This window comes from Macaca mulatta, chromosome 11 (assembly GCF_049350105.2).
Source record: "Macaca mulatta isolate MMU2019108-1 chromosome 11, T2T-MMU8v2.0, whole genome shotgun sequence".
In the NCBI taxonomy this organism is placed as follows: Eukaryota; Metazoa; Chordata; class Mammalia; order Primates; family Cercopithecidae; genus Macaca; species Macaca mulatta.
The window spans coordinates 107,870,955-107,895,174 of record NC_133416.1 but is presented as its reverse complement, the minus strand read 5'-3'; the positions used below and the strand labels follow the sequence as shown (position 1 = coordinate 107,895,174).

The following is a 24,220-nucleotide window of genomic DNA, read 5'->3' as shown; positions in this document are numbered from 1 at the left end:
AGTTGAGTCCATTTGTACTCGCCAACAAAATAGAGGTTGTTATCTTCATTGAGCAGAATTTATTAAACAAGCTGGGCAAAGGGAGATGTCAAGTCCAAGCAGATACATATATTATGGCATAGATACACTGATTCAGATGAAGAAACCCTCAGAAACTAGATGCAGGCAGATTTTCTTTGAGCCATTCTGTTAGTCACACCTGATGTGACAGGGTCAACTCTGCAGATTGGAAGCATCTACAAGCCAGAAAAAACTTTATATGCACCCAGAATATTCACCTAACTCATGAGTCTTTAGTCAAGCTAAAGAATGGGTAGTATTTCCCAAAAAAAAGCCAATCAAAGTTAAATTGGTGTATCTGCTCTGAACTTAGTACTGCAACACACAGGGTAAGGGAAAATCAGAAAAATATGGTAAGAATTGCCAACCTGATGAAATATAACACTGCCTGGAAAATTCAAAGTCGTTATCCAGGCTTATATGGTACAGTCCCAACAGCTTCTCTGAACTCATTTTCTACTCCTTATTCCCCCTACTTTTTGTGTTCCAGCCACACTGACCCCCTGGCCCTGCTGTGAGCACACAAGCCTCTTTTTGCCTCAGAGATGAATGTTCTTCCCAGATATCCCCAAGCCCCGTGCCCCGCTCCCTCCTGCAATCAAGCCTCTGCTCCAGCATTCCCCAATCTAAAATACACTCCCCACCACTACTAGTATCTACCTTCTTTATTTTAATTTATAGAACTTATCACCACCTGACATGATATTATAGATTTATTTGCTTATTCATTAATTATCTGCCACCTCTACTGGAGTGTACATTTCTTGGAGGTAGAGGCTTTGTTTTTATTTTCTTTTGTATCTCTGTTTCCTGGCACATAACAGGTACCTAAGAATTATTTGTTGGATAATTGACGGATTGAATGAATGAATGAATGGGAAACAAAACACAAGCTCATGTGCATGCTGGCACATATACTCACATAAATAGAGATAACACCATAAGGGTCTAAATGGCTTAGGAAGAACTAAATAGCAAAGGGAGTATAGAGGAGAGAACAACGCTAAAGACTGAGCCACCATCCTAGAGAATCTAAGAGCTTCTTTGAGAAAAGGGGCCATGCCTTACTGCTTTCAGGGACTCCAGCACCCTGGACAGTGCCTGGCACAGGGTGTGCTCAATGAATACTGAATGGAATGATTCAATTCAGTTTTTCACAAAATATCCCTTCAGTATTGGTACTATATCTCTACTATTACTACTTGTAATAATGCTATCTCTGTCATTATTGTCCATTTTTTTCCTTCTCAAGGGTCTTTTGCCTTTTATTTCCTTCCATATTTTAAATTTTTTCCTTCTGCTTTACTCATTGAACACACATAATTGTACTCACTCCCTCAGGAATTAAGCTAGGCACTGGGAATTAAGAGATGCTAAGATGTTACTATTGCTTTCAGATAAGCTACCTTCTTATGAATAAAGTTTTTATTTGTCTTCAATTATTTCTTGATTCAAGACCAAGTGACCATGTGAACTTACAAAATCTCTTCCCATAAATAACCAAAAACATGTCCCTTGTCCAGTTCTTTCCCCCACAGTTTTTACTTTTATGTCATCCAGTTTTTTATTGATACTGTCTTCCGTTTAATTAGCATATAGTAAATTAAGTTCCTCTTTCATTGTTAATAAAGAAATGACAGCATAGTAGTGTTTCAATGATAGTGAGAACTTTCTCCTCACACTTTATGAGTTTTATGTAGGCTTATGTCTATCTGTGACACATTTAATAAAATAATAGCATAATGATGGCAAAAAGAAGGCAAATTAACATGTTTAATTAACATCCTATATCAGAAGTTATCTTCTGTAATTTAATATTATAGTATTATGCTGCTATACAAGGTATTTATTACACTCTTCTAGACCATGGGATTTCAATACACCAATATTTTCATAAACATTGAAACAACTAAAATCCATTAGCTTAGATAGCATTGATGATGTGGCAAAAAGAATTTGAGGCTAGGATATAAGAAGACTCCCACATTCTAGTTTCTATACTGGCACCATCAGAATGAGTGTGGATAAGTTAAGTCCCTCTCCCTCACCTTACACATACAACTGTTCCTCAAGCCCTATCAGTTTTTGAATCTCTCTTCTTTTTGTTTCTTCTTCTCTTCCCCACTGCTATTGCTTTATTTCAAGCCCTGTTGCCTGGACTTGTGCAGTAGCATACTACCTGATCTTCCCTGCCCCCAGGCCGTTTCCATTCAAATTCATCTTACATGAACCTGATTAAGTCATTTCTGTATAACAAAAACTTCATCATTTCCCTCTGTTACAAAAACCACCAAAATCTCTTTACTATCCAGGGGACACAGATTAAATTCCTTAGTTAGGCCTTCATCAGTCTGGTACCAACTTACCTTATTGTCTAACCTAGGAGCCCACCACAGACACTATGCTATTACCACACTGAATTTTCTCTCCCACCTCGAATAATCCTATTCTTGTATGCCTCAGTGTCTTTTAACAAGCAGATCTCTCGGCCAGGCATGGTGGCTCACTCCTGTAATCCCAGCACTTTGGTCAAGGCAGGCAGGTCACTTGAGGTCAGGAGTTCGAATCCAGCCTGTCCAGTATGGTGAAATCCCATCTCTACTAAAAATACAAAAATTAGCTGGGCGTGGTGGCATGTGCCTGTAGTCCCAGCTACTCAGGAGGCTGAGGCAGGAGAATTGCTTCAACTAGGGAAGCAGAGGTTGCGGTGAGCCAAGATCATGCCATTGTACTCCAGCCTGGGCAAAAGAGCGAGACTCCGTCTCAAACAAAACAAAACAAAAACAAAAAAACAAGCAGATCTCTCATCTTGGAATGCTGCTTCTTCTCCATGCCAACTGGAAAACTTCTTTTTCTTTTAGACTCAACTCAAATATGATCCTCCCTGAAGTCTCTCCATCTTTCCTAGACACAATTAGCAACCAGTTCCTCTCTGTTCAAACAGCACTTTGTATGTATGTGTATGTATGTGTATTTATTATTATTATTATTATCACCTTTGACCACTCTCCCTGAAGGTAACAGTCAGGCACTTAGTATAGAGTAGGTATCAACAACTGCTTCCTGAAGGAATAAATGGGTGAATGACAACCTTGCAAAGTTTCAATTTTTAATCTACTGATTTCAAAGAGTTATTATACATTATTTTAAATATCCTTTCTAGTTCTAATTCTAATATCTTATGTCTATAGTAGTTAGACTTGTTAGTTTAAATCAGATATTAGATGATTTTCATTTTACAAAGAACAGACCTGCCTTTCTCAATGTCACAAGACTATTGCAGAGAATAGCAGTGAAATAAGTACATGTGAAAATACTTGGCAAAGTAATACTGAAAATAGAGCTGATCTCACAGGAATGTTTTGAAAAATAAAACACCGTGTGTAAAACAGGTAATCTAATCTGTGAGCGCATATTTAAATTCTCAATAAATATTAACTTTGATTATTTAAAAAGTACCTGGTAGCTTTTTTGTGAATTCTACAAGAACTTGTACATGATTGGTTGCCATTTCCGTTAAAATGAGAAAATTTTCTTCTGCACTGAATTCTTCTTTTAACTAAATTTTAAGAAAAAAAAAGATTAATAAGTAGATAAGAAAATGATAATATAAAACCTATTAGACTAAAGAAAAACTAGATTTAGATGATAAAATTTGAAAACTCATCTTACTGTTTCTCAGATCTTTGGAGGGCAATTATCAAGATAGATGGGAGACTTCTTACTCTTGAATTGTTTAATGTTGCTAAGAGTTTAAAAGTCTAACTTGAATTCTCAGCTCTAATCATTTCAAAGTAACATATTCACATATAAATTATACCTTCAAGGCAGTAAAATCTCCAGGAAATACTAACATTAAACCCACATATTTTCAGATATTATACATACAATTTTATTTGTTATTTCCTGAGGCATCTTCTGTTTGCTATATGAATCCATAATATAATGTAGAAGATTCTGTTGATCTGGGGTGAGTTCAGTTTTCTCCTACACTGGCAAGAAAATAAAAGGTGTTAGGGAAGTTGTGTATAAAGCCTTCTTTCTATATGGGCATTCATCTGGAGGGAACTAATAGCAGAAATTATTTTTTTTAAAAAGCCATAAATACAGCAGGAATTATGAGCTCTAATAGAGTGTATAATTTCTTTCTCTGGGTCCTCGGGTAGGCCATATCATATTTCACTGTATTTTCCCATCTATAAAATATGAATAACAAAATATTTCACTTGTGTATTTCTTAGGAATAAATGGTAGTCTGGATATGAAGACTAGTGAGCCCATTCATATTGAAGGTCACTGAAAGTTCAAGCTTTAATTATAACTAATGAAAGGTTCTCACATAGTATGACTACTATGAATACTACATTCAACATGAATTCCACTTGGAGAAATCATCTAAGAGTACTCATGTGGAGGAGGGAATCAACAAACTGTGGTCCATGGACCAAATCCATTGGATTGTAACACAGCCACACTCATTTGTTTATGTGTTGTCTATGCTACTTTTGCACTAAAATGGGAGAGTTGAGTAGTTGTTGTAGATACTATGTGGGCAAAGCTCTTTAAAGAAAAATGTTTGTCAACCTCTAAAATAGAGAGTCAATAATCTGGACAATTCAGACCCCAAACATCTCCTTCTCCCTCTACAGCATCTTTTGAAGAGTGTGAATAATTATGTCAACTCTTTGCTTTCTTATACCAAAGTGTTACTGACGAAGCACTATGGCAAAATAATGCTTTCATATAAAATACTTTTTCTTAAATAAATATAAAATTATGGATTTATAAAACTAAATGTGGATAAAGTTTTGTCAATAATGAATAAATATTGAGAAGGGTATGGTTTGGACAATCGTAGCTTATTGGTTTTTCAGCTAATGGCAAAATAAAATTCCATCAAATGTCCTGTGCATTCTCACAATGTGTTTGTCTAAACATCTTGGATGATGTTCCCCTATTTTGTCTTGAGTTGCTCAATGGATTTCTTGAGAAATTTGTGACCTCAGTGTGTAGCACTTTCTCTATGGGTCCACACATGTGTATTCACCCTGTTTTACTCATTTATAAGGATTAATCCATAGCCTCTATTGAGACCACATTCTTCCCAGTTTGAGCCTTTCTTCTCAAAAAGAGGGAAAAAATGGTCAATACTCAGTGGGAAAAAATCCATTTTATACACCAAATCATTCCTGCTGGCAAACACTAGGTAGTAGGACTGGAATGGAGTCAGAGAGAAGGAAAACTTTCACTTTTTAGTTTATGCACTGCTACTATTTGAATGTTTACATTGAAGTATGTATTAGGAATCCATTTTAATGAACAATTGGACTAGAAATTCAGCTGTGCCTGTGGCTTTAATTTGAAAGCCTCCTGGCCAGCTCACTATGTACCTAGAAACTCAGTTCCTGCCAGTCTTGGCAGACACCATTGCATATTATTACCCTGCATGACTTGGTTGTCGAGGTCACTTGTCGCAAGTCACGACCTTGACTGTCTTCATTCATGGTCTGATCTGCATGCTGCTTCACATTTTTTCTCAGTCGCTTAGATTTACACTGAATTTCAGTTAACAAGCCTAAAATAAATAAGCATAGAGACTTCACCAATCACAGAAAGTACTGTTGGGTGTGTGGTCATAAAACCACTGATATGTACCTGGCCCAGAAGATCCCCTATGCAATGACACAGAACTAATGCTAGCCCTTTATGCGTTTTAAAAAGGGAAGGCCAAGGTTTGAGACTTAATCTTGAACAAGTAGTTTAACCTCTGTGAATCTCAGTTTCCTCATTTGTAAAATGGGAATAATATCTACCTTATAGAGTTTTTTGTAGATTAAAAGCAATCAGATCATTTAAAAATGGGCTTTATATAAAGAATTTGTGATACGAAAGCATTGTACAAATGCAAGGGATTCAGTCAATGAAAAGGTGAATGACACTCTCCCTGTTCCTGCTCTAGGGGACCATGAAAATTGGTGTTTTAAAACATGCCATTAATATTAGTTTCAGCCATGTTTACATATTGTACCAGAAGAAGGATATTGAATTTCACATTAAACATATATAAACTTATTGAGAAAAATAAATGTTAGCATCCTTTAGGGATATTTTTAAAATCCTGTTAATTTTGAGAACAGTGCCAATTCCCGAGAATATAGTTAAAAATAAAAATAATACAAGGTGACTTTAAAAATGTCTTTGAATGATCAATCAACCTCATTGATTTACACTTAAAGGGAGCTATTAAAAATAATGTAAAACAATCTTCCCTTCATCCCATTTAACGTCCTTACTCTTCTCTCAATGCCAATAAAACAAAGTTCCAGGAATTTCTTTGTACAGGTAATTTATTTTATAGAACCATGAAATATCTGCATCTGTTACTGGACGAGTTTGTGTTCGTAAATATTATAGATTGCTATATGTGGCTTCATGCAAAATGTCCTCAGAGCTCCAGCTGGAACAAGTTCATATCTAAGTGATGAGCAATATGAGCTGCGCAGTGTCAGAGTAAGTGTTTCCATTGTGAGACTGGATTCCAGCAGCAGCCCCTATTGCAGGCTCTCATTTCATATATGCTAAGATGAGATTGTGATCAGCTGCTATAAAACTTTCATCCACCCAGAGCTGGATTATTTACACAGACCTATTTTCCCCCAACCGGCACGCATTATTTCCCTGGGTCCATCTCAGTTGCCTGTACAGTTTGGTAACAATAGAACTGGAGTCACCTTCTGAAGGCTTTTATTTCATGTGGCATTCCCTGCCTGAATGCTATCATCCCCTTGGTGACATTTGTTTGTCTATTTGTGTTTTGAGGAGAAACAGGACATATCTCAGAATCTGAGTGGTCTGTAGAATTTGCAGAATGAAAAATTAATTATGTTATATACTAGCATGCATTCCAATTTTTGATGAAGATTATAGTTCCTCACAAAGCCAGCAGTTTAATACAGTGTCTCCTTATCAGATAGAAGGACAAAATTATATTAAAACTGGGAGTAGTTAATTTCCGGTGTAAACCTATACAAATTGGTTCAAAGCTGCACTAAGACAGATTCTTAATAAAATGACTTGGTTTAAAACTCTATTTAGACAATTCAGAGGCAGTTATACCTTATAAAGCACTCTTATTTTTTTCCACAATAGTGAATTTGTATGCTAATTAAGCAATACATAATAAGTATATTAAAATCAAATTTAGAGGAAACTTTTAGACTGTCATTCGTAGCTTATTAAAGCACGTTACTTGAATGGTATGCTAATGCCACTGGGCTCCATGTATAGTTCACTGCGACAAAGAACAACAACAACAACAACAACAAAAATAGACATTTCTTTTGGGTGACTAAAATGCTCTTTAGTTGACAGTTTGGACAATTTCAGTGGTTCATTACCCTTTTCAAGAACTTAGATGGCTTAGTAGGTTCCTTCTTTAATATGTGAAGTAGCACTGTCGTGATGAGTTACCTGACATCTGCCTCCTTAAGAGATTTTTAGTGAAATGTAATTGCTTGAAGTGAATACCTGTATACATACATTCAGCCAACATTCCCATCTCTTTGCATTTCCTTAGTCGACACTCTTGACACTTTCTTCTCATGTACATATCCATCACACAGTTGCCCCCGTTTTTACACTTGTACACGGCGTTTTTGGTGATGCTTCTCCTGAAGAAACCTGTGGGAGAAACACTGAAAAGTGTAAAAAGTCCTCTTACAGCTTCTCAGGAAAAACACAGGTATGGATTGAGAGATGCCAGGACATTTTCTCACAAACTGCGAAAGAGCACCCAGGCCACCCTTGAACACACCAGTGACAAATACTTTATATGACATTGTGTTGTCAAGAAGGCTGTTGTTTTTAATTTATCTTTCAGAAATAAAGACAAGTTTGAATTATAGCCTCTCTTAGGAAAAATGTGAATTTGTTTTCTAAGATAAATTACTTTCATAGATCTTTATTGGGGGACAATTCTATGCCACTGAGCACTAAGTGCCGAGGGTACAAAGGCAAACAATTCACCCCTGGGCTCCGAGAGTTTAAAGGTTGGCTGAGGACAAAGACACACAAACAACGAAACAAGTGGAATTACATGTTGTCTGGGCTCTAAACACTGCATGGCGGCAGAGCAAACACACAGACTCCTCAGTTTGGGATAAAGAGGTCAGGATAGGAAGTGAGCATTGAGCTAAGTTTTAGAAAGTGAGTTGCTGTTAACCAGGCATTCAGGGAGAAAATGGCATTCAAGGTTTCAATTCAGTACTTTATATGCCAGCCTGGCATAATAATAAAAATGCCAACCTTGAGCTAAAAGCAAACATCTCCCCCGAGAAGGCATAGCACAGCTGCAGCCTATTAACAGGTAAGATGCCTAGAGTGAAAAAGGGAGGTAACCGGCTTCAACTCTGCTGCTCCATTTCCCCACTTTCTGCTTTCTCCTCCATCTGACTAACCATAGTTCCTGACACTTTCATAGTCAAGGAGGCAGTGTTGAATAGGGAGAGGACTGTGAGAGAGGTAAGAGAAGAAATGACAGGAAGGCAGTTACTGGACTAGTGTTGCTGTAAGCCGGTTTGTGTGTAGCAAGTTTTCAAAGTTGACTCTTCATTGGGTTGGGTTCTTTAGAGACTTCTCATCTTTGGGATACTTTCATCTGAACTTTGTTTTTTGTTTTTTGTTTTTTTGAGACAGTGTCTCACTCTGTCACCCAGGCTAGAGTGCAGTGGCACAATCTCGGCTCATGCAGCCTCTGCCTTCCGGGTTCAAGCGATTCTCCTGTCTCACCCTCTGGAGCAGCTGGGATGAAAAGTGCCACTCACCATGCCCGACTAATTTTTGTATTTTTAGTAGAGATGGGGTTTCACCATGTTTGCCAGGCTGGTCTCAAACTCCTGACCTCAAATGATCTGCCCGCCTCAGCCTCCCAAAGTGCTGGGATTACAGGCATGAGCCACCACACCCAGCCTCATCTGAACTTTTTTGATGAGGGCAAATACATCTCTATTCTAGCCCATGGTATGTGTCTCCTTCAACATCTAGGAATTTGGCGATTCACTCCACGATTTTTACACTGAGGTCACTCCTTGTGGTTCTCTTGACATGGACCTAAGATAACCCCATAATGGCTTTCTCTGATCTAGCAATCTCTGTGGATCAGAGAAATCTCTCCCACTTATCCAGGAGCAGTCAGCCACCCGGCTTCCTGCCTTTCAACTTCTCAGGTGAAAGTGAGACACAAAGTCCCCATGTCTATCAGCTTCAGGGGATACATGTCAACCTACTCAAGTAATCATCTTGAAGACTCTTTCATTGGGCTTGGAGCAATAGGACCTCTTCAGTATACATTTTGGGGACACAAGGGGACACCATTTTCCAATCCTCAAAAAGTTACTACACGTTCCAGTGGTGGCCCGAGGGACAGACACTCCCACTTCCAACATTCTCCTTTGTAGTAGGGATGTAAGATTCACACATCACACTAATCACATGCTCCAAAATCTTTACAAGACCTCTCTGTAATTTCCAACTCCTGATCTCTTCATTCTCTCAAAATAAGTGACATGTTTAACTAGTACTTGAATATCCACTGTGAAATTTCTGCCAGATGGGCTCACCTTGGAATGTAGCATCTAGTGTCTTCATGTCTCTATCAAAACTGAGAGGAGTCCTTCTTATTTTAACAGACTGTTGGAATAATATCTAACATTTATTAAGCACTTAGTAGCTATTGTTTGAACAACTTTACCTCCATTTACTGATTTAATTGTCATATCAATTTTATGATGAAGATAGTATTATTTGTCCCCATATCATAGATGAAGAAAAAAGGTACAGAGAGTTTAAGTACCTTGGCCATGATCATGGTTAGTAGTTGGCTAGGAAGGTTCAAACCCAGGCAGTCATGCACTAAAGCCTGTACTCTTAACCACTGTCTTGCAATTACCACCCTTGGGTCATAAGAGAGTAAAATAATTTACTGTTAAGTAAAAACTATCTGAAAGCTGCATTCTCTGACCTGGGAAATACCAAGATGAATAAGACATTCCTTGTCTTCAGAATTGCATACTTAGTTGGAATAAACAGAAGTAAATTTACAGCATAATACAAAATATGAGTAATAAGATAGCTAAACAAGGAATAAATTATTGAAATGTAGAAGCAGGTCCACACCATATGCGTGTAAAGATTGTGCCACATTTAAGGAGGAGAGGCAGCAATTACATTGCACCCATGTAGAGCTGCATATTTCTTATGACAATTTTCCAGCAGAAGGCACTTAAAAATTGTTCTAACAAGGTAAGTATAATATGACGATTTCCTAACTGCTAGAAGTCAAGTGCCTCGAAGAAAAGGCATTGTATAGACTGGGAGTGATCCTGATTAATTAAGAGTAGCCAGAATCAGGGAGAGGTCCATGAAGGAAATAGAATTTGATTTGGGCCTTGAAGAATAAGTAAGGTTTTAGAAACATGGACCATGAGGGAGGAAAGACATTCAGAAAAATGAACAAACAGGGTGTTATGAAAATTCCAAGAAAGGGTGGATACTCCGTCTTGGTGGCAGTAGGGTAGAGTATGGAGAGAATTAGTGGGAGACGGGTAAGCACTTGTAGTAGGAACAGAATCTGATGACGTGTCCTTGAATACCAAGCAAAGGAGTTGAGTCTTTACCATGTTGAAAGAGGAAAGCCATTAAAGGCTTTGACAGGGGAAAGTATGACCTAACCTGTATGTTGGGAAGCTCCTTAGAGCAAGGTAAAGAAAGGTGAAATGGGTATTGGAGACTAGAGACAGGAGACTATTGCCATAATACAACTGAGAGGGTACCAATGTCTGAACTAAAGTGGGACAGAATAGAAAAGAGGAAACAGAGAGAATATCAGGCTCTGGTAACTCGTGAAATATGAAAACAGAGGCTGAAGGAAAAGTTAGAGATGTCAAGGTTAAGAAAGTCACGGACTTGCTTGTGAATTTTTCAGATGGTGTAAATTTCAGTAGGAGAGATCTTAACATTTTCCTAAATGTCAAATCCAACCAAATAAAGTCTAAAAAAAGACTTTGTGCTGCAGATCAGTGTTGATATTGAGAGTGCAAATACCAAAGCATGCATTTTAAGAGACTAAAAGCAAAAAGAGGACTTTTTCTTTCCTGGTACCAAATCATGACCTCAATGTCCTCTTGAGCCTACATGAGTCAGCCTTCCTACTAATAATCTTCTGCCCCTCCCAGGAATGATTTCCTTTAAAACTGTCATAGATACTGATAGACAGCTTAATAGTTAACAGAATAAAACTCTTTCTTCCAAGATGAGTCAAAGGAACAGTGCGTGGAATCATTCTGCAGGGTTTTTTGACTCTGGTATTAACTGAAAAAGAAATCATTATCATCTCAATAGTTGAATTAATTAGCTTTCACTCTGAGATAGCAACACAATATTATCATTATATCATTTAAATATGGGTACATATACTGTATTTATACTTATGCAAATCTATCCATACACATAACTCTGCCTCTGTCTTGCTCTTTCTTGTGCATATTCAACAATGCTCATATTAGAAAAGTCATTTGAAAATGAATGGAAAGGAAATTCACTGAGGAACAGAGCCTTGCTAGTAATACAGGATGAGTAGACAGAGTTGGCATTGCCATCTGGGGAATGTGTAGCACCAGTGGGATCCCTGGGGTAGCAAGCAAACAGCTAGAGGACGGTACTTTTATATGGATTCCTCGATTCTGCAGAATATTGCACACTGCTTTTCTACCTCTATTTTTTTTTTTCTTTTCCGAGATGGAGCCTTGCTCTGTGGCCCAGGCTGAAGTGCAGTGGCATGATCTCAGCTCACTGCAACCTCTGCTTCCCGGGTTTAAGCAATTCTCGTGCTTCTTTATACTGGTGGAAGCCACATACCACACCCTATTCTCAAGTCATACACACATATGTGTACATACACATGCACGTACCAGACTCCAGTGACTGATACTGGTAGCCACTGGTAGTAGGCCACCCACTACTTTGCAATCAATAAAATTTTGGTTGATGTTGTAAAACTTTAAGGGTCTACAAGCTTTTAAAATAGCAGCAAACACACAGAGGTGAGTAATTAGATATCTTTCCATTCAAGATGACCTAAATGGAGACAGCTTCTAGATCTGTCTCCACATATACAGCACTTATTTTGTGCCAGGCACTGTTCTAAAATGGTAAATGGCAATTCATTTCCTATTCATAACAATCCAATGAGGCAGATACTATTATTATCGCTTTCTTACCAAAGAGGAGACTGAGTTACAAAGAGGTTAATTTGTTCAAGGTCCTGCAGAGAACAAATGATAGAGTTCAGATGTGAACCTTGATAAGCTCACCCTCTGCACTCTTTTTATTTTTTATTTTTTTAGACAAGGTCTTGCTCTGTCGCCCAGGGTGGAGCACACAGTGCAATCATAGCTCACTGACGTCTCAAACTCCTGGGCTCGAGCGATCCTCTCACCTCAGCCTCCTGAGTAGCTGGGACTACAGGTGCACCCCACTATGCCCAGCTATTAATAATTTTTAAATTTTGTGTAGAGACTGAGTCTAGCTATGTTTTCTAGGCTGGTCTCAAACTCCTGGACTCAAGCAATCCTCCTGCCTCAACCTCCCAAACTGTTGGGATTACAGGCATGAGCCACTGTGCCCAGCTGACTCTGTGCTCTTAACCACTGCCTTATGCTGTCCTTTTAGTAGGAAGTTTACATTTTTAAAAATTATCTTGAGACATGAATCTACCCAAGTTTTACACAGCATGGCAAGTGCCAGCCCATAACAAACTTGTTACCTTCCCCAATTTGAGTTCATAAATGATTGTTTTGCAATAATTGTAGGAACATTAAGATGAACGGATAACTGATCAAGGTATTTATGTGTGCTTTGTTCTTGCTTCTATTGCTTTTTCATTTTCTTTTCCATCCCAAGAGGGCAGAAACTCTTCTTCACTTGCTGGCACAAAAGCTGCAATGTTTCTGTCTCTAAATAAAGATAACTCTCACGTACGATTTTTGTTTTCAACCTCTCATTGAAACGGTTATATTGGATCATCTCAAAGATGTTGAAGGTGGAGGTCAATGCTTGTAAATTGGGAATGGGATGAGTCTGGGAGGTTCTGTGAGTATTGAACCAGCACTAATAAAGAGCTTCTAGAGGAGTGACAGATCTCCAATGATGTAGTTCTGAGATGAGGACAGGAAGATACTAAGAACCATGGCCTTGAAAACCCTGGGGTAAGATGTCCATGCTGGACTGTGGCTGAGTTGTTCATATTCAAGGGACCAATTAAAATTTGAACATGATCCTGAGGTTTGCGCACGATCCTGGAGGAAGGAGTATTCTCAAACACAGACCAAATGAACTTCACATCAGCCGGGAGAGTTATGAACTTAGAAGAGATTAAATTTGATTTAGAGAAATATAGGAATATAACACATCTTACATCACAAAGCATTTCTAAAAGGTTACACATAATGCATATAGAAGACATAGAGGTGACTACTTAAAGAACTAAGTGAAAATGAACTAAATGGATATGAAAACGCAATTGATCAAAATGTATGGGATGTGGCAAAAGCAGTGTTTACGAGAAATTTATAGCACTAAAATGCATATATTGATTAAGATCTAAAATCAATAATCTAAGCTTTCACTTTAGGAAGCTAGAAAAGAACAAATTAAATCCAAAATAAGCAAAAAAAAAAAAAAAGTAAACTTTAGAGCAGAGATCAATGAAATTGAAAGTAAGAAAATGATAGAGAAAAATCACTGAAACCAAAAGCTGGTTCTTTAAATAGATCAATAAAAATTAATAGATTCACTAAAATAGATCTATAAAATTAATAAGGCTAGGCTAACCAAGCTCAGCAAGGCTAACCAAGAAAAGAGAGAGAGAGAAGACACAAATTACCAATATCAGAAATGAAGGAGAGGCCCATCATTACTAATCCCATGGACATTAAAAGGAAAATAAAGAAATACGAATAACTCTAAGCCTGCAAATTTGATAACTTAGATGAAATTCCTGGAAACATATACCCTACCGAAACTCAACAAGGAGAAATTGGTCATCAAAATAGGCCTATACTATTAAAGAAATTGAATCAATAATTAATAACCTAAAACAGAAAGCAACAGGCCCAGATGGTTTCACTGGTTTATTCTGTCAAGCATTTAAATGTCAAGAATTTAAAGAAGAAATGATACCATTCTGTACAATCTCTTCCAGAAAACACAAGCAGAGGGAACACTTTCTAACTTATTTTATGAGGCCAGCATTACCCTAATACCAAAACTATACAAAGACATTATAAGAAAGGAAAGCTACAAATTCGTATCTCTTTTTCTTATTTTGCTTTTTAAATTTAGTGTGTTAGCATTTGTTTTTGTTTATTTTTATTTTTCTCTGGCATTGTGTTTTGACTCTATTATAAAGATTAGGTCATCAGGTGGGCTTTGGAAGTTTTATTCTTTTGAGATGATCTGGACCAAGCTTTTAATCAGCGTTTCCCAAATTTGAGCCTACCTTGGGACACCCTGACTCCAAGCCCTATCATTCAACATACTGCAGGACCTCTCAGGCATCTCTGCTGAGGATACCCCTCCTGGAAACTACTGGCTCATCAAGACCATCGACCAGGGTAACTTGGCAACCATGAAGTTGGCCTGACACACCCTAACTAGGAAAGAGGTAGTTGTGCAGATCATTGATAAAATCAAATGGAACTCCTTCAGACTCCAGAGACTGTACAAGAACTGCATGCTGCTGTGCATGCAGCCCCAGTGGGACCAAGAGAACTCAGTGCAGTGGAAGATGGAGGTGTGCAAATTGCTTTGGAGATATCTCAACCAGTTTCCATTTAAGCATATATCCCAGACTTCCAACTCTTTTAAAAGCATTGTCTCCAAAATAACTGATGAGTTTAAGCTTTATAAGGCTGCCAAGAGCCACCTGGGAGACAAGAGGAGGGGCTGGCCATCCTCCCCATATCCCCAAGCCTTCCACCTCAACACTCCCTCTTCAAAACTGCAAAGATTGGAGAGGTGTGTCCTCCAGGGCATTTCTTCCCACCAGTCCCTTCTTTTTTTCTTCCATGTTTGTTGGGAGGGAAAATGGTATTACAGAAATAAATAAAGACCATCCACACAACGGCTGGGTGCAGTGGCTCACGCCTGTAATCCCAGCACTTTGGGAGGCAGAGGCCGGTGTATCACGAGGTCAGGAGATCGAGACCATCCTGGCTAACACCGTGAAACCCCGTCTCTACTAAAAGTACAAAAAATTAGCCGGGCTTGGTGGCAGGTACCTGTGGCCCCAGCTACTCAGGAGGCTGAGGCAGGAGAATGGCATGAACCTGGGAGGCGGAGCTTGCAGTGAGCTGAGATCGCGCCATTGCACTCCAACCTGGGCGACAGAGCGAGATTCTGTCAAAAAAGAAAGCAAGAAAGCAAGAAGGCAAGAAGGCAGGAAGGCAGGAAAAAGAAGGAAAGAAGGAAGGAAAGAAAGAGAGAGAGAGAAAGAAAGAAAGAAAAAGAAAGAAAGAAAGAAAGAAAGAAAGAAAGAAAGAAAGAAAGAAAGAAAGAAAGAAAGAAAGAAAGAAAGAAAGAAAAGAAAGAAAGAAAGAAGAGGAAGGAAGGAAGGAAAGGAGGGAAGGAGGGAAAGAGAAAGAAAGAAAGAAGAAAGAAAGAAAGGAAGGAAGGAAAGGAAAGAAGGAAGGAAGGAAGGAAAAGAGAAAGAGGAAAGAAAGAAAGAACAATACAAAAAGCAAAGAAAACTGAAGTGGTTCTTAGGGGTTGCCTGTAGGAGCAGGTGAAGAGGGTAGGGCTGGGGCTTTTTCCTAATGATATGCCTTTCTTACCATTTGACTTTGGAATCACGTGCACTCATTGCTTTCACAAAATGCTTATTAAGTGATGAAGGAGTCTAAAGGAGTAGAAAGCAAAAGCCCACTGACACTGTCAGACCTACTGGATGTCTACTGAGAGGATGAGGACAGAGGTTATGATGCTCTGCTGGCACTTGGTTTTGGATATCTTCAACAACTATTTAAAGTGCCAGGTAGGCAAACTCCCAGAAGCTGGTGGCCCACAGTGACCAGTACCTGCTCCCAGCATCTTCCCTGGGGTTCCTAGGGGTGGTCTGGGTTCCTAATAGGTGAATTCCAGCACTGGGAGGTGCCTGATGCTGCTTGTAGCTGCCTGAGCCCAAGTGAATTCGTTTGTTCTGTGGGGTTAAACCTTTCACCTCCAAACTCCTGCTTAAATGCCTATTTCCACTTTTTCTTGGGCGTAGATTTGTAACTTTTCTCATTTAGTAATTTATGCTTTAGGACATTTCTTTTAATCACTACTCATACATATTGTTTATATGTTTGCTTTAAACATGTTCTCTTTTTTAAATTTAGTTTTTATCATCTTAGTTTGTCTTGCCTCATCACCTATGTGTTTATATGGAATATCAGTTCATGTCCCCTGGAAATTATCTTGTTACCATTGCATTTTTCTCTATCTTCTTTTCGATACTCTTTTACTGATTTTATATTTCTTAATCTTTTTGTTTGCTTGACTGTTTTCTCTTTTTGTCTACTTTAGCTCAGTTATGTAGACTGTTTTTCTGCTTTTGCTTTAGAATGGTGACTATGAAGGCAACAATTTGGTCTGGTTTGCTCACCAAGGCATCTCCTATGCTTAGAATACAGCCTGGCATACAAATTGGTACTTAATAATACTTGCTGAATAAAGAATTGGGTTAATTAATAGGAATAGGGAGAGTTTTGAAAACAGTGTATGACCCCAACTGGGGAGGCTGGATGAACAGAGGAATACCAAATAAGAATTCATCAACAAAATAGCATCTAATGATTATTGAGCACGGTAAGAGTGCCAGGTACATCATGACTAAAACCCCAAAAACAAATGCAACAAAAAACAAACAAATAAATAAATGGGACCTGATTAAACTAAAAAGATTCTACACAGCAAAAGAAATAATTATCAGAGTGAACAGACAACCCAGAGAATGGAAGAAAATATTTACAAACTATGCATCTGACAAAGTACTAGTATCCAGAATCTATAAGAAACTCAAACAAATCAGCAAAGGAAAAAACAAGTAATCTCATCTAAAAGGGGACAAATGACATGAATAGACATTTCTCAAAAGAAGACATACAAATGGCCAAAAAACACATGAAAACATACTCAGTATCACTAATCATCAGGGAAATGCAAATTAAAATGACAAGGAGATACTACCTTACTTCTGCAAGAATGTCCATTTTTAAAAAGTCAAAAAATAATAGATGTTGGTGTGGATGTAGTGAAAGGGGAATGCTTTTCACTGTTGGTGGGAATGTAAATTAGTACAACCTCTATGGAAAACGATATGGAGATTTCTTAAAGAACTAAAAGTAGACCTACCATTTGATCCAGCAATCCCATTAGTGAGTACCCAAAAGAAAAAAAGTAGTTAGATAAAAAGACACATGCATATAAATGTTTATTGCAACCTAACTCACAATTGCAAAGATATGGAAGCAACCTAAGTGTCCATCGAGCAATGAGTGGATAAAGAAACTGTGGTATATATACACCATGGAATACTATTCAGTCATAAAAAGGAATAAAATAATGTCTTTTGCAGCAACTTGGGTGGAACAGAAGGCCATTATTCTAAGTGAAGTAACTCAGGAATGGAAAACCAAACGCCATATAAGCTATGAGTACGCAAAGGTATACAGACTGTATAATAGACTTCAGAGACTCAGAAGGGAGGAGGGGAGAGAAGTGTGGGATAAAAAAATACATATTGGGTAAAATGTATACTACTCTGGTGACACATACACCGAAATCGCAGAATTCATCACTATGCAATTCATTCATGTAACAAAACACCACTTGTACAACTGTGCCCCCAAAAGCTATTGAAATTTTTTTAAAAAAATACTTTTTAAAAAGAGTGCCAGGTACTGAGCAAGATATTTTAAAAACAATATCCATTTTTTTTAATTCACAACAACTCACTGATAATAGTAATAATAGCAGGCAATGATTTAGGATTTTCCATTGGGAAGAACTGTGTTAAGTACTTTACACACATCAATTTATTTAATCCTCATGACAATCTATAGATACCTGCTACAAAAGACTGTCCTGAAGATTAAATGAACTAGTACATATAAAGCCCCCCAGAACAGTTCCTGCACACAGTAATCACTTGATATAGGTTATCTATCAACATGATTATTACTATCATCATCATCACCACATCACCAACATTACCATCATCACCATCATCATCACCATCACCACCATCATCACCATTATCATCACCATCATCATCATCATCATCATCATCTCCTCATCCTTATCATCATCTTCATTGTTGTCCTTATCTTACAGGTAAGGAGTCTAAAGCTCGGAAAGGTTAAGTAATTTAGGACACCTGGGAAGACAATCAGCTGGGATAGGGAACCATGTTGCTTGCCCTCAGGGTCCTACTCTTCCCATGATTTTCATGACACTTACTACAAAAGGCTTCCAATGCAGTGAAATAGTTTGGAACCCCATCTTGCACCATACTCCAAGATAATTTGACCTCTAGAATTCATTAGGATCATTATTAAATTGTTTAAAATCAGACCTCACTTGATCTTAAATAGAATGTCAATAAGTTTATATATAGGTCAGCACTCCTCAGCTTTCACAAATGTCCGTAAACAAAAGATCCTTTGGAAACACTACATCTATTCTATACTGGAATAGTTTCAATAATTTTGGAAGCTTTTTTAAAACTTCAAAGCTAAGTCTAATGCTGGTTCACGATCTTATACAAAAATATATTCAGAAAGGCAGTAGGGTCACTCATTTACTCAGACAGTATCTTTTAGGAATTCTACCATTTTCTGATGTGTGTAGACTCTCTTGGCATTGAAACGAATGTGACAGACACCTATTTGGAAATGCAGCCATTTGAAATTTTCAGTCAGATGCTGATCGGTTTTGTTGGTTGAGGTTTGAGGTTTGAATCAAAACTCATTCAGATATTAGCACATTTCCATATGCCTCACTGATAACTGAGGGCAAAAGAAAGCTCTTGATTTAATCTAGTGCTGGGAAAGTGGCAGTCATTGTCACTGTGCACGATGCTTGTGTTCCAAAGTTATTACTTAAAAAAATTGAAAACCATCATTTCTCTCATTGATGCCATAAATACTTATGACAAATAAAAACACCAAAGCAAATTAAAATATTTTAGTAGAACCAGATAAAGAGACCAATGTAACGAGGAAATTTAACCCTGATCTTTGTTTTGTTTCTAAGGTTTCTTTTTTTAAAAAATTCTCTTGTGTTTTCTTTGTTTTAAGTATCACAGGTCTGACAAATCTCCAGTGAAATCCTAAAGCAAGAGAGCTGGTAAAATCTAATATATAATATAATATAAATTTTGTACAATCCACAAAAATGGCCTGCAAAATACATAATATCCCCATTTTGCAGATCTGAGGCTCAGAGAAAGTAAGTGTTGTATAGTCTTTAAGGATTAGCTAGCTCTATATCTACTGCACCTCCCATCTAGTCTAGTTCACATCCTATTACCAGAGGCAGGAACTTGCCCGGACTCCCTTTGCAGCTAACATGGTGGATATGATTTAAGCTCTTGTAAGACATTTAGAAAGTAGAAACAAGCTGTTCTGTTGTTTCTACTGGTAAGCGGGATGGTGGAGTTTTGCTGTGGCAGCATCCTGGCTTCTAGTCGCTAGCTTTGAGGGTATTGAAAGGCAGGGGGCAGGGTATTCATCGTTTATAGCTGCACATTTGGCAGGCAAGCCCCGGCTCTGGAGCTAGTGATTGCCAGTGAAGGCAACTTCCTGATCCCTAGATGGCAGCTGAAGCAGTGTCTTCCTGGAGCCAACAGTCCTGAGGTGGCTTCCTGAGTCCCCATCTTCTTGCTTTTGGTAGAAGAGCAACCGGCAGGCCAGTTCTGCAGTGCGGCTCTGAGCGTCTCCTGGAAACTCAGCATAGATCCTGTTACTCTGACTCTTCCAACTTCTGTATTAATTCCTTTCTGCCTGAATTGTTGGTTTCTGTTTTACTTCGCTGAACTCTAACCAGTAAATATTAAGTAACTTGTTTATTCAGCCAAGAAGTGCAGAGCCTAGATTCAATGTGAGCTTGCCAGCCCCCAAAGCCCATGCTCCCTTTGATGGAAAGCTACAGAGTAAAATTCGCTTTGCATCTGCTGAGTGCAGATGTCTAAGAGATGTGCATGGGGGAAGTGGGCGGCGGGGTCAGTGGGGAAACCAGGTTGACTGAGCAGCTCCCACAAGACCTGCAGGCATGAGGCATTGGTCCTCTGATGTGCACTCCACCCTATTCTGTCCTTCTCCTCTGGTTTTCCTCACAGCCCTTCCTCATTCGTCTATTCACTAAGCTAGGATAATTTTCATTTGTTTTCACAGGAGAACACGTAAGGAAGACAAAGGAGCCTGTTTTTGGCTTTTCAGTCACCAGAGCTTAAGCCCCCAAATCCTAAAGACCAGATAAAACTTATTCAAGTTGGGAGGAAGCAGAAAACTAAAGAGGAAGTCAAAGAGCTAAGACATGTTAGGTACCTGAGAAGGTCCTGAGCTCTGTCCCTCCCAACTCCCTATCCCCAGACAGAATTCTAGGATAGGTGGATTGAGAGATGATAGAAACTCTATGTCATTTGGGATCCTAGAAGACGAGGATTCTTGTACCCTTTCCTGGGTAGAACTGGAAAAAACCCTAGGGTTCTCTGCACCCAGCATGGCATAGAGCAGATGAAATGGCGGCATGGTTTCTCTGGGCAGCCAGGCATCCCAACACAGCACTGAGGCAACATCAGAACCCACCCACCTGAGCTGAATGAAGGAGACAGACAGGGCCAGATGTGATGGAGGAGTGTGCTCAGGACCCCAGGATGATGCCACAGAGACCTTTTCCACTGGGGTCTGAAGACCAAATAGAACAGCACTCTAACAGATCTCGGACTGTGTCAACAGCTGTGGCACCAAGCCCCACCCAGTCCCACAGCTGTGAGACCAGAGCCCCACTCCCCATTGCCCAATCCCTCCACAACCCTACCTTAATCCTGGTACTTAGATAAACCCCCAGAAGAATTTTGGCTGGGGTGAAAGGAATGATCCTGAATAAAATGAAATAAAGTTTCCACCAGAGCTTGAGACTGAATTAAATCCAATTAAAAAAAATAAAGTTACATTTCTCTCACATATGGGCTGTGAGTTGAGTCTTGTGCTCACTCACTACACAGTTTCCAGTTAATTTGTACTCCAACCCTTAAGAGTCATGGGTCAAGGCCAGGCGTGGTGGCTCATGCCTGCAATCGCAGCACTTTGGAAGGCCAAGAGAGGTGGATCACTTGAGGTCAGGAGTTTGAGACCACCCTGACCAACATGGTGAAACCCTATCTGTACTAAAAATACAAAAATTAGCTGGGCGTGGTGGCTGGTGCCTGTAATTCCAGCTGCTTGGGAGGCTGAGGCAGGAGAATCACTTGAACCCAGGGGGTGGAGGTCGCTGTGGGCCGAGATTGCCACTGCGTTCCAGCCTGGGTGATAGAGTAAGAGTCCATCTCAAAAGAAAAAAAAGAGTCATTGGTCAAGAACAGTGTTCAGCAAACTGCAGCCAGCCGTTTTTGTTTTTTGTTTTTTGTTTTTAATTTTCCTGCCTATTTTTGTAAGTAAAGCTTACTGAAACATAGCTATGCTAATTTTCTATGTGGCTGCCTTTGCACTCCGGTAGCAGAGTTGATTAGTTGCAACAGAGGCTGCCGTGGTGTGAAGCCTGAACTTGTTACTGTCTGGATGTTTACAGAAAAAAATGTGCCAATCCCTGGTATAGAACATGGGCCCTGCCTGGCTCCAACCCATCCTCTCCCTTACATGCTTGTCCTTTTCCTGACACCATGGGGGCAAAGTCTCAAATCAAAATCAATGGCAAAATTTTGTCTTTCTCTGCTGTTAAAAATATACTTATTTCCAAATCCAGCTTCTCCTTCCTAAACCTCCCCAAAGGTTGGCTCTCTTCTGACTACTTTCTTCGTCTCCTTTTCTTCTGTGATCCTGCACTTCCTTGTAGACGTCTATCTTGATTACTTCTATTCTATATCCTTTGTGGGTTTCTCTTCCCCTGACCACCTTTAAGGTAAGTGTTTTCTAGGGTTGTCCTTGGCCCACTGGTCTCACTCCATTTACCCTGCCATGCCCCAGAACTCTTTGCAGGTGGATCAAGTTTCACTTGGTCATAAGCCCAGTTCACAAGAGAGAAAGACAAATTCACTCCTAAGGAGATAAGCCATCCAAGGTTAGTGATTTCAGGGGTTCATTCCCTTGGCTTAGATAACACTGATACCTTAACACCTAAACGGACTGTTTGGTTTTCTTCCTCTCGCCACTGAGTTAGTCAATATTACCCTTGAGCAGACAACTGAAGAGCAGAATGATCACTCAGTAGACAACCAATAAAAGGCATCATAGCCTGGTGGTCAATCATACAGGCTCTGGAGTTAGATTATAAGCTACAATTTTGAAGCTCTTATTAGCTATGAAAACTTGGGTAAGTAGATTAACGTCTATGCTTCAGCTTCCACTTCCATAAAATGGGCATAAGGCACTCAACACCACTAATCATCAGGAAAATGTAAACCAAAACTACAATAAGTAGCACCTCACTCCATTTAGAATCACTATCAAGAAATCAAAAGATAAGTTTTGGCAAGGATGTAGAGAAAAGTCAACCCTTACTGCTGGTAGGAGTGTAAATCTGTGTAGTCATAATGGAAAACAGTATGTTTCCTCACAAAATTAAAACTGTAACTACCATGTGATCCAGGAATCCCACCACAGGGTATATCTCCAAAGGAAATGAAATCAGTAAGTCAAAGAGATATCTGCACTCCTATGTTTATTGCAGCATTATTCACAATAGCCAAGACAGGGGATCAACCTAAGTGTTCATCAATGGATGACTGGATCAAGAAAATGTGGTATGTATACATAACGGAATACTATTCAGCCATAAAAAAGAATGAAATCCTGCCATTTGTGATAACATGGATGAGCCTGGAGGATATTACATTAAGTGAAATAAGCCAAGCACAGAAAGACAAATACCATAAAACAACAAAAACAAACAAAACCTACAACAAATTCAATTTAATCATAAGCTCCCTTTAGCTATGTGTGAGGTTGTGAAAAGGAAAAAAGCTAAATACTCCAACTAAGCTAGATACTCTCACAGTCTTAAACATTAAGCTAAAAACTCTAATAGTCTTTTCCTACAGATCTGTGACTGCACAACAAAGGTGAGGAGGTAGGAGCAGAGAAGGAGAAAATGGGAAGTTGCCTGGGAAAAGGGAAGCAACTAGTTCAGGGATTTCAACAACCAATACAGTAAAATCTGAAAGAGAAAACTGCCAATCAAAGATGCTTACCTTTGCACCCCTCACAGGTCAGTGCATTATAGTGGTATCCAGACGCTCTGTCTCCACAAACAACACACAGCTCATCCCCTTTGATCCTCCCTGCTGACGCGCCCATGCGGGGCTTCTTTGTTACAGGCATCTCTGCTACCTCAGTCTCTCCCTGGTAGAGAGACTCAGCTGGCATTCGCCTGAGTTCATATATTCCAGGAGAGTACCACTCTTCAGGCTGCTGGGGGTAGAAACCCAGGTTGGAATAATAGGATGATGAGGAAATCTGTGGTTGAACTTGGGGAAACTGAACATTGCTGTATTGAGAGTATGGTTCCACTTCCAGGTTCTGTCCCAGAGGACCTGCCACTTGTTCTGTCAAAACACCTGAACAAAAGTGACAACAAAACTGGAATGAATGTCATCATTCTGGAAATTAGAGAGGCAGTTTGGCGTAATGGTTAGGAGTGTGGGCTCTAAGAAAAGATTGAAACATTTAACTACATAAAAGTTTACAACTTTTTAAGAGTATATATACATAATATAATTAAATGACAAATTGAAAATGTTCTGCAACATAGAGGACAGAGTCATCTCACTAATGTATAAACAGCTCTTGAAAACCAATAAGAAAACATTTGAGAAGCTATGGAAAAAGGGATAAAGGAAAGGAATAGT

At 39.0% G+C, this 24,220-nt stretch overlaps 1 protein-coding gene across 9 annotated transcripts in view; it reads right to left on the bottom strand.

Moving 5' to 3' along the window:
- NR1H4 (nuclear receptor subfamily 1 group H member 4) overlaps positions 1–24,220 on the bottom strand; it is an 84,904-nt gene that overhangs the window by 22,061 nt on the left and 38,623 nt on the right. For 5 of the 9 annotated variants that reach the window (XM_015152563.3, XM_015152561.3, XM_015152562.3 and 2 more), the window contains 5 exons: positions 23,564–23,929; positions 7,588–7,740; positions 5,502–5,635; positions 3,949–4,047; positions 3,520–3,619 (listed from right to left, as the gene is read on the bottom strand). In XM_015152563.3, coding sequence (XP_015008049.1) covers positions 3,520–3,619; positions 3,949–4,047; positions 5,502–5,635; positions 7,588–7,740; positions 23,564–23,929 — 852 coding nt within the window. The remainder of the gene's footprint in view (positions 1–3,519; positions 3,620–3,948; positions 4,048–5,501; positions 5,636–7,587; positions 7,741–23,563; positions 23,930–24,220) is intronic. The other 4 variants (XM_001090297.5, XM_077954796.1, XM_001090182.5 and 1 more) reach the window with 1 other exon arrangement.